Source organism: Bidens hawaiensis, unplaced genomic scaffold (assembly GCF_021521415.1).
Source record: "Bidens hawaiensis isolate Kalapana, Puna unplaced genomic scaffold, B.hawaiensis_p1.1 tig00032777_1, whole genome shotgun sequence".
NCBI classification, from domain to species: Eukaryota; Viridiplantae; Streptophyta; class Magnoliopsida; order Asterales; family Asteraceae; genus Bidens; species Bidens hawaiensis.
Genome location: NW_027495595.1, coordinates 123148 through 136899, shown reverse-complemented (window position 1 = coordinate 136899; position 13752 = coordinate 123148). Strand labels below are relative to the sequence as shown.

Genomic DNA, 13752 nt, shown 5'->3' with positions numbered 1-13752 from the left:
AGGGTGCAAAGCACCTGACACGCACGAGCTCAGGCAAAGTGCGATGGGCGCAATGTGGCGCTTTGATGGTGCACTTTGAACTTAATGTTTTTGAAAACTTGTTCCTTCGCGTTACGCGAAGTACTCTTAGTTATCTAGAAACTCTTTTGTCCTTCACGCTACGCGACGTGGTAGTCAAACAACAGTGACATGTAGTCTGCCACGTGGCATAGCTAGGGCTGACTCGGCAACCCTATGTTCCGTTCGCGCTACGCGAAGCACTTCATGGTGTTGGTTCTCGCTGTGCTAACTAGTCAAGTTTCACTTATAAATAGGTTGGGATCCGGGCTTCATTCTTTCGTCCAACTTCTGATCTCTCTCTTAAATTTTCATATATATTGGTATAAATACCCCCCGAGTAGTCGTAACGATACCCTCTCTGATCGATAAGAAACTTTTATACGCGAATCTGAAAGCTCTGCCTGTACAAGGTAAGACATTGTGCCATTGTGTAAAGTTTCTAATCTTGTGATTATCGTTATAATTATTTGGTTTATACTAATTAAATATGATACATTCTGTTTAACCTAGGTGTTTAATACTAGGAAGTGCTCGTTTATTTTAAACTTACAAGGTGAGACATTCGAGTCTCTGTACAACTCACCATTACGTGAGACAACTGGTTTTCCAATACTGTCATGATGATTTTTAAACCTATTAAACTCATGACGGATAATGCTTTCAAAAGTATTTTCAAAATGTTTTAAAGTACATTACAGTGATTAAGTCTCTGTAGACTTACGGGATGATTACTACTAGTATTGTGGGGTTTTGTATACAATGCTCGCCTACTGGGCTATTACACGTTACTTATTGAACAAGTGTTAGCCAATAAGTAATATGACCACAATCATAGATACGGTAGAGCGACAAGTACCTTTTGGTAATTTGTAAGTAGGCAGATGTAAAAATATCTTAATGTTGTAACTGTAAAATGTGTCATTTACATGTGAATGCTCTCACCAGTATTTCTTGATGATCGAATAATTTTAAACATGTTTCAAGTGACTTGTTACAGACAAAGGAATGATGCATGTGGGCTTCTAGCTTAAATAAGTGGCTTATCACTAGAATAAAGAAACGTGTTTTGTAAATTAGGGTTTATCCATATAAAACTTATATTTGTATAGAATTGGGTTTTATTCCCAGTTTATGAAAAAAAATATGATGTTTTTATAACTCTGATCATTTTTCCTAACTACAGTTCTAATGAAATATTCCGTTGCAAATTTATTTTAATAAAACACCGATACCACCACTCAACATTCACAGCTCCCCTCCCGGGGTATAGGAATCGGGGGTTGTGACAAAATAACATCTCATAACTCAAAATCATAGAACATATTTGATGAGGAGGGTAAAAAGAAATACCTTCCCTTGTCGTAAGACGAATCATGAGGCCTAGTCAACAAAGTAGAGCCAAAGCGGATCCTTACTTTACCAAAAACCCATCCAAAAGAGGGCATGTGAGTAGGCTAAACCCTAGCATGGTGTCACACACTAGATATTTGAAGATCGAATTGCTTAAATTGTGCATAACGGGTGGGTTTGTTGGGTTCGTCTCAGACTTTATTGGGCACGACTTCAACGAGAAATGATGCGTGCATGCCTAGCTATGCTTTCACAACGAATGCATCGCTGGTAGTGAGTTGTTGCCGCTTGCACTCTCTCTTTACATTACTACTTTTTTTCCCAAACTTAAATCTCACTTAAGTTGGGTATTTGTCAACCATAGATAGTGTCACCCTTGATTCAAAATGTCACATATCATTTAAAAGCAAAAATAAGATACCAGTCTACCACCACACTAGTACTCATTCTCACACACCCAATTTGCTTATTCCAGTCACTCAACACCAACGGCGGCCATGACATATGGCAGGGTAGTCGACGGCCATAGGCCCGACTACCCGCTAGACCCGGAATTTTTTGTATAAATTATATATATTTTTTATAAAAAAACTATATCTATACTTAATGTTTTAACAAAATTACATAACTAACTTAGTCTAGTGGTAAAGGGGTATGCCTCCCAACCAAAAGGTTGTTGGTTCTAGCCTCATTTAAGACATATTTTAGCCTATTTTTATACATTAGTTTTTAAACAACCCAAACCATAACCAAGGAAACCAATTTAAAAATTAAATTGTTTAAACAAAAAAAATACTCTTTTTTACTTTAGGCCCAAAATATTTTTCCAATTTTCAGAGCCGGCCCTGCTCAACACAACACTAAAACAACCAAACACTATAGAATCAATGTTGTTCCTCCTTTCTTCAGTCACAGTTATCACCCGTCTTCAACTATTCCACCATTCCATTAGGCATTAGGTGTCCATATAATAACAACAACAAGAAGGGAAAATATTACAGAATAGTAATTAAGTTTTAAAATTGTTTTAATTAAGTCATTTATGTAATTTTTGCTTAAATCGAGGCACTAAATCTTCAAATTGAGTCTCGTCAGTTTTTTGTGCGTCAAGAAAGCAATAGAGGAGAAGATGTCGGGGCGAGAATTTGCAATATATGAGTTATATTTAAAATATTAAAAAACATTAGTTATATTAAAAAATAAAATTTACGGCATCACTCTTAATCAACATAAAAAATGAAAAAATAAAAAAAGTTTTTCTCATTGAAATAGTTAAAAGAAAAACATATTAAGAAAACATGTTAAAACTTATAATTTAAATAAAACAAAAAGTTGAGTGACTTAATTGGAATACATTTTAAACTTGGATAACTTAATTTGAACATATTAACTTGGTTACTAAATAATAATAATAATAATAATAATAATAATAATAATGTTAGAGTTTCTATTAACGAAAAGTAAACAAAAGTAGAAGAATAAAATTATATAAAAATCTATACAATTTTTAAGCTGAAAACGTAAAAAGAAAACAAAACTAGTCAAATAAGATGAGACAAATCTGAGTGACATTGATCGCATCTATGAGCAATAAACTTTTTATATTATACAAGTTAATTACACATAACATGATTACATGGTAACTTTTTTATACGAAAATTGTATTGTTCTTTTAATATTAAACCTATGTATTTTGCTGAATAAGTGAAGCTATAACGTTGATGGGGCTTAATGATGTGGTGTTGATTTTGTTCCTAATCACATGGGCATACATACATCTTACCTATTTAAAAGTGTGAATTAAACAAACTCACATAGCATGTGATTTTGTAACCATGAAATCCACATTTGCAAGAATGTCAACATAGACTCCTAATGTTTCTCTCAATAATGTTAAAAAGAACAACCTTAACATAAAAATTTTCACTAATAACATCTCATAAATAAAACATATTTATGAGATAAAAAAACCGGTCCGGGAACCGGTTTGCCGGTTTAAACCAGAAACCGGTTTTTTAAAAAACCGGTTTTTTTAAAACCGGTTTACAAACAGCCGGTTTGTATATCGGTTATACTTTTTACAGCCCAAACCGGTTATAAAAAAAACCGGTTTTTTTAAATAACCGGTTACTAAAAAACCGGTTAACCGGTTTTTTTATAAACCGGTTTATGACCGTTATAGAAAAACCGGTTAACCGGTTTTTTAGTAACCGGTTAACCGGTTAAAAACCGGTTTATTTCCGTTGTAAAACGGCTATATAGCCGTTTTTTTTTTACCGTTTTTTTTTTTTTTACCATTTTACCCCCACAAACATCTATATATAGTTTAGGTTGGGTATTGGTTAGATCACACTCGATTATACAACTCCAAACGCTCCAAACGCTCTAAACGTTTATTTCATACGCGATTATTTTGTTATCTCACGCTCAATTATACCACATTACCACTCCATACGCTCTTATTTCGTAGTCGATTATCATGGCCTCCCAAAGTGCTGCTTCATCCGTCAACATGGGTGCCTCGAACACGGGAGAAACAGTCGTTCGGGTCATCCCCACGAAACGAAACCAAGATGTTTGGCAACATTTCGACTTATGCGAAATGTCTAACGGTAGCCAAAAAGCTCGATGCAAACATTGTTTGAAGTTTTATGGCAAAGATGCAAACTCCACTTTAAAAGCGCATGTACAAAGGCCCTTTTGCAAGGCCTTGAAGGACGAATCGGGAAGTAGTTCGCAGCCGGAGATGACGAATCAAGGAACGGTGTTTACGTACGACCTTGAAGCGGTACGTCAACAGTTTTCAAACTTTGTGATTCAACAAACATTTCCTTTCAACCACTTCGACAACCCTCAATTCACGGAGATGATGCAAAAGTATGTTCAACCACGCTACCAACACGTAAGTCGTTCGACCCTTAGAAGAGATTGTCTTAAAGCTTGGAAAAACGCTAAATCCGAACTAATTTCATACTTTTCAAACTTACAAACTGGTGTAAACTTAACAACGGATGTGTGGTCGGTACCTAATGGTTCGCCCGACTCATACATTTGTGTGACGGCTCATTGGGTTGACCCCGAGTCGTGGCAAATGATGAAACGAACCGTTGCGTTTCAATTGTTTGATTACCCGCATACGGGTAGAAATATTTTTAAACTCTTGGATAAAGTCATTCGACAATACAAGATTAAACATAAAATCTTTTCAATTTCGTTTGATAACGCGTCCAACAATACGGCCGCGGTTGGCCATTTAAAATTAAAGTATAAACCTATTTGTGATGGAGCGTTTTTTCATAGCCGATGCATTGCACATATTATCAACTTGGCCGTGCAAGACGGGTTAAACGTGATCGAAACGCAAAGAAACAATTTTAAAAGAATGTTACGAGATGTTTTTAGCAACAATAAAACATTTTCAAGATAAAAAAAAATTTGTGTAGAAGCTAATTGTCAATGGTTGGGGCCAAATTGGGATTGTCCAACAAGATGGAACTCGACTTGTGATATGTTTGAGAAAGCCATCCAACAAAAAGAATCATTAATTGCGTTTCATCAAATTTTGTCAAGTAGGGGTAAATGTGCACCGTACGATCCTAGAAACTGGTTATTGATTGAGATCGTTACGGAGGTCCTTCAAATTTTTAAATCTTGCACAATTAGTTTATCCGGGGTTTACTATCCAACAAGCCCCATTGCTTTACCAAAAATTGCTGTCATGTGCACAAAGTTGAGTGAACTTCATTGTCGGGGTGCACCTTATTTTGATATGGGTGTAAAAATGAAAGAAAAATTCCGAAAATATTTTCAAGAACTACCCGCTGTTTTGACATGTGCTGCTGCGTTAAACCCTTGCATCAATGTTGGTGGTGTTGAAGCTTTAATAGAAAAAATTTGTGACGAGCTAGAGTTAAACGACGATCAAAACCCCTATTATAACCAAACTTTAAAGAATGCTTTCAACACCACCTTGTCAAACATGTATGATGTTTACCTTACAAAATACGGGTCGTCTTCCCAAATTCATGACTCGTTAAGAGCTGTTGCCCAATCCCAATCCCAAACCGACCTTGAAATGGGGATGTACTACATGATTTGGGAAGACGCCGGTAAACGTCAAAAGGTAAACACCCCAAGCAGTGAACTTGGAAGGTATGGTGGTACCAACTTTGTGAAACGCATGACTCCGGATGAATTTAGAAGTCTTGATTTGCTGGCTTGGTGGAGAGGTAAGGAGGATGAGTTTCCGATCCTCGCCGCCATGGCCAAAGATTTACTAACGGTCCAAGCTTCCACGGTAGCTTCGGAGTCTGCTTTTTCTGTTTCTGGCAGGGTTATATGGATTAGGAGGACTCGACTCACTCCACCAGCTGTAGAGATGTCGATTTGCTACAAGGATTACTTGGACTCTTTAGATAGGGCACAACATCAACGCTCACTCGAGGGGGAAATGGAGTATGAGGCGGGCTTGTATGAAGACGAGGTCAATCAAGGACACACTCAACCAATGACCGATGAAGAAGCCGCGTACGACGATTACCTAAGGAATAGCTCGGGATCGGGTAGCGAAGAAAATTAGTTAAAGAAACAGCAAACATGGAGGCAAATAATGAGTAAGAAACAGCAAGTTGTTAATGTAATCGTGTCTAAGCATTCTTTAATGTTTGTATTTTTGAGATACGAATATGCGATAACGATTTAATGTTTGTATTTTTAATGTAAAAGCTATAAATGAAAGTTATGTGTTTTTAATCTTCCAAGCAAAGAACCCTAACAACGAAAGCAAAGAATGGAGTGAGTCCATTTTGCCTTGTAGTTACCGGTTTGCCTTGTAGTTACCGGTTTGTTTATACTGTGAAAAAATAATGGTTATTTAAAAAAAAAAAAAAAAAAAAAAAAAACGGTTAACCTAAAAACCGGTTTTTAGAAAACCGGTTAATAAAAAAACCGGTTTATTAACCGGTCTGAACCGGTTTCTAAACCGGTCCTAACCGGTTAGACCGGTTAGGGATTTCAGATAAAAAAACCGGTTATTAACCGGTCCGGTTATTAACCGAACCGGTTTTTTTCCAGGTGAAAAAAAACCTGTCCGGTTAATAACCGAACCGGTTTTTTTAAAAAAACCGATTTGTGCACCTCTAACCAGGACCACCCTATTACCCTATTCTATTACAGTATATTCTATTCATCCTCTCTCACACACACGCAACTTGCTTAATCCATCCATCACTCACAAACAACATAATAATAATAATAATAATATTATGGAATCGATGCTGTTGCCTTCTTCTTCTTCTTCTTCTTCTTCATTCTCCACTCAAAACCCTAATAATATTAATAAGTTAACACCTCCTCCTCCACACCTCAATCGTCTTCAACTCTTCCATCATTCTATTAGGTGTTCACATCCTCCACCGCCGTCACTCACCTGCTCCGCCGTACAACAACAACAACCGCACATGGCCAAGGAAGCTAAGCTTTGGGGCGGCCGCTTCGAGGAAGGCGTCACGGACGCCGTCGAACGCTTCACGGAGTCCATCTCCTTCGATAAAGCTCTTTACAAACAGGACATTCATGGCAGCCGCGCTCATGCTTCTATGCTCGCCAATCAAGTACCATTATTATAACCTAATTTTTACTTTTAGTTATTATTATTAATTTTGTTCTTTCGGTTTTATAATGATTATAATGTATGCATTATGTTTTGTTGTTGAAATGTGCAGGGATTGATGAGTGAGAGTGATAGGGACAGTGTAATTGAAGGATTGAATCAGATTGAGAAGCGAATTGAACGAGGGGAGTTTCTGTGGAGGACTGACAGAGAGGATGTCCATATGAACATTGAGGCCACTTTGACTGATTTAATTGGAGAGCCTGCTAAGAAGCTTCACACCGCTCGCAGTCGCAACGATCAGGTTTCAACGGATTTTCGGCTGTGGTGTCGCGATGCTATTGATACCATTGTTTCGCAGATTAAACAACTTCAGGTTGATGTTTCATTATGTTGTATAACATCAAGCTTTTTTATGCTCATAACAAACTAGATAACATAAAATGTGCAAAAAAAAAGGTACTGATGAAAGTTATAGCAGTAAATTACTAATAACAATATATTATCCTAGTGAGCTCGTTTTCCTGTTTTTTATTTTCAAAACCTTTAAATGTTACATTGATATGCATTAATTTATTCAAGCAAATTAGAGTATTATTTTCATTGTACCAAATTTTACATATCATTCTCATGAATTTTTTTGGATTTTCTATAAATTAATTCTTATATCTCGTTTATTACAAAAATGATCCCTCTAAAAGGTTGTAAGAAAGTTATAGTAGTAACAGTTAAAATCTAAGAAGAATATTCACCAAATGAGGGTTCTTTGTGGTATTGTAGATTGGTTTGGTGAGGTTAGCTAAGAAGAATATTGGAGTAGTTGTACCCGGTTTCACACATTTGCAGAGTGCAGAGCCGGTTCTCCTGCAACATCATCTTCTTGCATACGTTGAACAGGTTTGAATATGCATTTATCATACAAATGTACCTAGTATGATCTTATATAGCAGAGCTATTGGTAGGGTCTGGGAGGTTTTTATGGTGGCAAACCTTACCCCTGACTCCAAAAACTTTTACGTTTAACATGTGCCGAAAACTTAACTAAGTTACTTTTGTGTAGCTTGAATTCGATGCTAGACGTCTGCTAGATTGCAGAGCTAGGTTAAACTTCTGCCCGTTAGGTGCGTGTGCATTAGCTGGCACTGGGCTTCCCATTAACCGATTCATGACTTCTGAGGCTCTCGGTTTTACTGCTCCAATGAGGAACAGGTAAACACGTGTAGCACAATAAACTTGCAGTTGTGATAAACTAATACCCTTTTATTTATGTGGTTGAAATATTACTGACATTTTGAATTAAAATAGCATGGATGCGGTTTCAGACCGTGATTTTATTTTGGAACTTCTTTCTGGTAATGCGATTCTGGCTTTGCATCTTTCGTGGCTCGGTGAAGAATGGGGTTTGTGGGCGTCCGATGAATCTGGGTTCGGGTTGGAAGGTGTTTGTGGGAAGTCAGCTCGGGTTGTTGGAGATTTGGTCACCCTTCAAGTTTTATGTAAAGGGCTTCCACTTACTTACAACCGTGATTTGCAGGTATTATGCATCATGTTACTATTTATTTTGTTACTTTTAGTTTTGTGAATGTGAATCTGTTTTAACAGTTTTCTGGTTTGTTTCAGGAAGACAAAGAACCTGTATTTGACAGTGTGAAAACGGTTACAGGAATGCTGAAACTGTCAACCGACTTTGCACAGAATATTACTTATAATCAGGAGAAAACACAGAAGGGTTTACCGTCTGGTCATGTTGACCATGGTTTGGTTGTTGACCGGGATGGTGTTTTAGAAGGTCTAGATCAGATAGAGAAACAAATTGAAAGTGGAGAGTTTGTGTTGGTTCAAAATGAAGAATCTGCAAAGAATCTTTTAACAGCTAGAGGTCAAAATGGTCAACTTTCAACTGATTTTCGTGTGTGGTGTTCTGATGCTATTGATTCAATTGCTTCATATGTTAAACATCTTCAGGTTTACTTTCATGCTTTCTTTTTCACAAAACTTTCAGTATTTATATTCTGAGAATGTAGTTTTTATTATCATTGGAATTGAATATGAAAATGATTGGGGTGTTTTTGTCATTTTAATGGTGTAATTTGTGGTGTGAAGGTTGCTTTGGTGAAGCTTGCTAAGAAGAATACTGGAGTGATTGTTCCCGGTTATACACATTTGCAGAGGGCACAACCGGTTCTTCTTCAACATCATCTTCTAGCATACGTTGAACAGGTTATTGAAAACTTGCATGTTATCATATTCAGCCAACGAAAAGAATCAATATCAGATATACTCACTTAAAATACTTAAAATTTCATAATTACCCATTTTGCTTAGGCCTATAAACAAATAGAACAAACACGAACAGCGCATGTTCATGTTCAACCGGACAAGGTATCGAATACGAACAGAGTTTTCTTATTTGTATTCGGCCGCTAAGGAAATGAACACGATCGTTTATGTTCATTCCTTAAAATATAAACGAGCGGTCCACGAACATAAACAAACACAAATTAACGCAAATAAAGAAAAATAATTAAACATAAATGAACGATATAAACAAAACATAATTGAGTGAACACCAATTAAAACTAAACGTGGACATTAATGCGCCCAAAAAGTTAATAGAACTAGACTAAATTGTAATGTGTGATTCCATAAAACTAGACTAAATTGTAATCAGCCTAAAAATTTTAAATGAATATACAAACAACAAACTCACGAGCGTGTACTAATGAACATACACGAGTGTAAATGAACGTTCACGAACATAAATGAACGAACGAGATATGTGTTCATTCTTGTTCGTTTAACTAAATGAACAAAAAATGCTGTTTGAGTTCGTTTGTTTTTAAATGAGTGAACATAAACGAACTTCCCGTTGAACGGTTCACTGAACTTTTGGTTTGTTTACAGGCCTAATTTCACTAAATGATTAAATACATTTTGTAATATGGCAGCTATACTCTTCTCTTTCTCTTTACACGTTAAATTCTCACATCCTCATGGAAAGGGTATAAATGTCTTAACTCTGGACATGCTATAGTTTTTAGTTGGGTAATACATGGTAATATTATAATACTAACTTGAAGGAATATATGAAATTATCCCAAAAATATTTATATCTATTTTCAGAAAACTTAACTGAATTATTATTATGCAGCTTGAACGTGATGCAGAACGTCTTCAAGATTGCAGAGTTAGGCTAGATACAATGAAGAACAGGTATACCACAAACACTTTAGTTACTTGTCATTGTAATATCTTTTTTATTGAATCATTTCTAAAATTTGTGATCAAAATAGCACGGAGCCAGTGGCTTCGGATCTTGCATTTGTTTTGGAATTTGCTTCTGCTAATTCCATAACCGCCATACATCTTTCCCGTCTCGGTGAAGAATGGGTATTATGGGCATCAGAAGAATTTGGGTTTATTACACCGAGTGACTCGGTCTCAACAGGTAGCAGTATAATGCCTCAAAAGAAAAATCCCGACCCTATGGAACTTGTTCGTGGAAAGTCTGCTAGAGTTGTAGGAGACCTGGTCAAACTTCAACTCGCCCACAATCATGGTCTTCAGGTACTATGAACATTGACCAGAAGACGCCAGTTTGACCCTTGAATGTAGCCAATTTGACCCTGAGTGTAACGATCTTGTGGTTTGTTTACAGGTAGACAAGGAACCGATAGCCGACAGTGTTAAAACAATAATAGGAATGCTAGAAGTGTCGGCCGAGTTTGCACTAAACATCACCTATAATCAGGACCGGATCCAGAAGTCTTTGCCAGCTGGTCATCTTGATGCCACTACACTTGCAGATTATCTTGTTCACAAGGCAAGTGTATTTTTTCAAACCTGACCCGAGTGCCAAATAGCGAATGTTAGTTATTTAAAAGGTTGTTAAATGTGGGCTAACGAATAATAATATTGTGCATCAGGGTATCCCTTTCAGAACTTCACATGATATAGTTGGAAGGGCTGTTGCTTTGTGTGTTTACAAAAACTGTCAGCTTCGGGACCTCACACTTGATGAATTACACACCATTAATACAGTTTTTGATGATGGTGTGTATGATTATCTTGGTGTGGAGAATTCAATCAAGAAGTTTAGTTCTTATGGTTCCACCGGTTCAGAGTGTGTAGCTGCTCAGCTAGATTTTTGGGTTTCTAAGCTCCGTGTTGACGCCTAGTACTCGGTAATGACAATATTTACCATTTAATGTGTCATTTTGTGGTGGTACTCATCTTTTGTTAGCATTTTGTTTTGTAAGCAATGTTATGCTGACCAATAAAACAAGATGAATTGTAGTCGTTATAGTTTTGGTTTTTTTATAAAACGGTTCATGGTATGGTTGAATCAGATCGATTTTTTTATCTTCTGGAGTTTGTATCTGATTGTGTTACATAATGGCAAAAACAAAAACTGTATACGAATATACATATATGTGTGCGTCTTATAGAGCTTGATCCAGCTAAATTCGACTCCATTTCCCTTGATTATTAGTTAGATAACGGATATGAGAAAAGAAACATAAGAATGCTCACATCCAGCAAACAAATCATCGACATCTCTGATTTCAATGTTTGAACACTGACGCTTACCACAAGCGTAAACCTCTGTTAGTTTCTTTATAGAACCTATACATGTGTCGGTAAACGTTTAAAAATATTAAAAAATGCAAAAGTTTAGTTTAATGATTTTTTATGTAGATAACAAAGACATTTGTATGTAAAGTGTACGGTTTTGTCTATTATATATTATGGGTTTGGGTTCAATACAAATTAAAATAGCGTGCTAACTGTGAGAATCCAATAGTGTAATTATATGTATGTTAACTTTCCCCTGTATATTACAACAGTTCCGAAGTATAAATATGGTACTCAAAAAAGAACTAAAAGATTCACTTAATAGAGTTGGGGCTTGCTATAAATATTATAAAAATGGGCCAAGCATGAACAGAAAATATCTCCCTGCAAACTTTATTTTGTAGATTTAATCTTAATAAAATGACCTAAAAATACAAAAAACTGGACCTCCATTTATGCCATAAATGTAATGTACCATTGCCTTGTTAATATACTTCATGTGGCAGTTACCTCCAGTTGTAACCCATGCAAACCAACAGGATTACATTACATTATTAGCTTTGAATTCCAAAACTTTCCATGAATGCCAAGCTCCAGTGTGTTATTTGTCACCAACATTTGCATCAATGCATTCCTTGTATAATGCAAACTATTAGTCACCATAAGGTGTCACTGCGATGGAAATTATAACGTTTTTAATGTAATCATGTTCAACTTCCCCTAACCTTTCATCCGAATAACAGTGCCAACCACCAATTCAATGTCAAACTGTATTCTTAGTTTTGATCATAGCAGCTACCTTATGTTTTGTGATAACTTTGTTCAATGTCCACTTTGATACTCATATTAATGATGGTATCCAACAGTTATTCAGTCACGTTTTTTTTATCTATGCCGTTTCCATGCGTTATCCTGACATTAAAAGAATCAATAGGAACCGAATAATCTTTTGTAACCCCACTATCTCTTTCATTATGAACATCATTATTTTTCATCTTCCTTTGAATCAACACTATTAAATGTTTCATAATCTCATTTTCAAACCTACTACTACTAGGCATTTCATCAAAAACCTTGGCATATGAAACAGAATTACTTCAATTGTTTCCGGTGAATCATCAGATCTCAAATTTTCTGATGAAACTTCATCCACATTTATATTGTCCAATTTCAACAGAGAAATGAACAAATGCAACTTAAGGCAAAATCAAATCTATTTAAAAAAAATTGATCAATTTCGGATTGAAAAGAATTGACCGAACGCAATTGAATGTATTACAACTTAAATTGATCAATTCACGAACTGAATTGAAAATGAAGCGAATAGATGTGATAGGAATGCTTTAGGTACACGGTTACATGTTATCATATTTAGACCTAGACCCCTGATCTCAAATCAACCGTATCATTAACTCTTATACCATAGTAACACCGAAAAAGTCGCATTATACCGTTGACAGTGAAGCAAAAACACATGTTTGGGGGGGTGTCTCAGTTCCCATACCATAATAACAAGAGTGCTGCAAAACATTGCATACAAACCTTGATGTCAACTGTCAACTTCTTCCTAAATCAGACCTTAAAATCCACAACAAAACACAAATAAAATCTAAACTTTAATGGGATCTCCTCATCATTTAATCCTATCACGATTCAAACACAAAACCCTAACGATCCTCAACACTATTCACAGAACATCTATATCGACACCTTTCTTAGTTGTGTCGTTCTCATCCTTTTGGTGGAGTGCTGCACACCTGATTCCAAACCTGAACCGTTGATTTCCATATCAGAAAACCTAAAGGATGACCCAGGCATTATTATATCCACACATGAAGTATCATCAACCATCTCGTCAACATACCCATCCAATGTCGGTTGACCAATTCCATTGACTATTAATGATTCATGATTGTCGTTCACAGTCTCACGAACCAAAGTTCTACAATCATCAGGCATGATTTCATCTTCTTGTTCCACGTCTTCCTGTGAATATAAGCAATTTTCAAGTGATAATGTTCAATAAGATCTCAAGTACCTCGATTGTTGGGCAGCTGAATAATTTAAAAGACGGCTTCAAAGTTGTATTGGGATCATCACCACTTGGAACTGATAATGATGGTATCTCAATTTTTTGACGCTGCATTGGGGATAAA

The 13752-nt window shown here is 36.2% G+C and overlaps 2 protein-coding genes across 2 annotated transcripts; one reads left to right on the top strand and one right to left on the bottom strand.

The window, feature by feature from the left end:
• The first annotated feature begins 6656 nt into the window (after positions 1 to 6656).
• Positions 6657 to 11325, top strand: LOC143584040 (argininosuccinate lyase, chloroplastic-like). Its single transcript, XM_077066193.1, has 11 exons — positions 6657 to 7022; positions 7134 to 7397; positions 7802 to 7918; positions 8082 to 8230; positions 8327 to 8555; positions 8642 to 8986; positions 9125 to 9241; positions 10173 to 10234; positions 10315 to 10588; positions 10680 to 10844; positions 10948 to 11325. Exons 1-11 carry the CDS (start codon positions 6675 to 6677, stop codon positions 11197 to 11199), a joined length of 2322 nt encoding a protein of 773 aa, XP_076922308.1. The 5' UTR covers positions 6657 to 6674; the 3' UTR covers positions 11200 to 11325.
• A 1941-nt stretch (positions 11326 to 13266) lies between these two features.
• On the bottom strand, positions 13267 to 13751 carry LOC143584039 (uncharacterized). The gene is made up of 2 exons (XM_077066192.1): positions 13635 to 13751; positions 13267 to 13582 (listed from the first exon to the last, which is right to left on the bottom strand). The coding sequence occupies exons 1-2, from the start codon at positions 13740 to 13742 to the stop codon at positions 13295 to 13297; spliced, it is 396 nt and encodes a 131-aa protein (XP_076922307.1). The 5' UTR covers positions 13743 to 13751; the 3' UTR covers positions 13267 to 13294.
• Between the last annotated feature and the right edge of the window lies 1 nt (position 13752).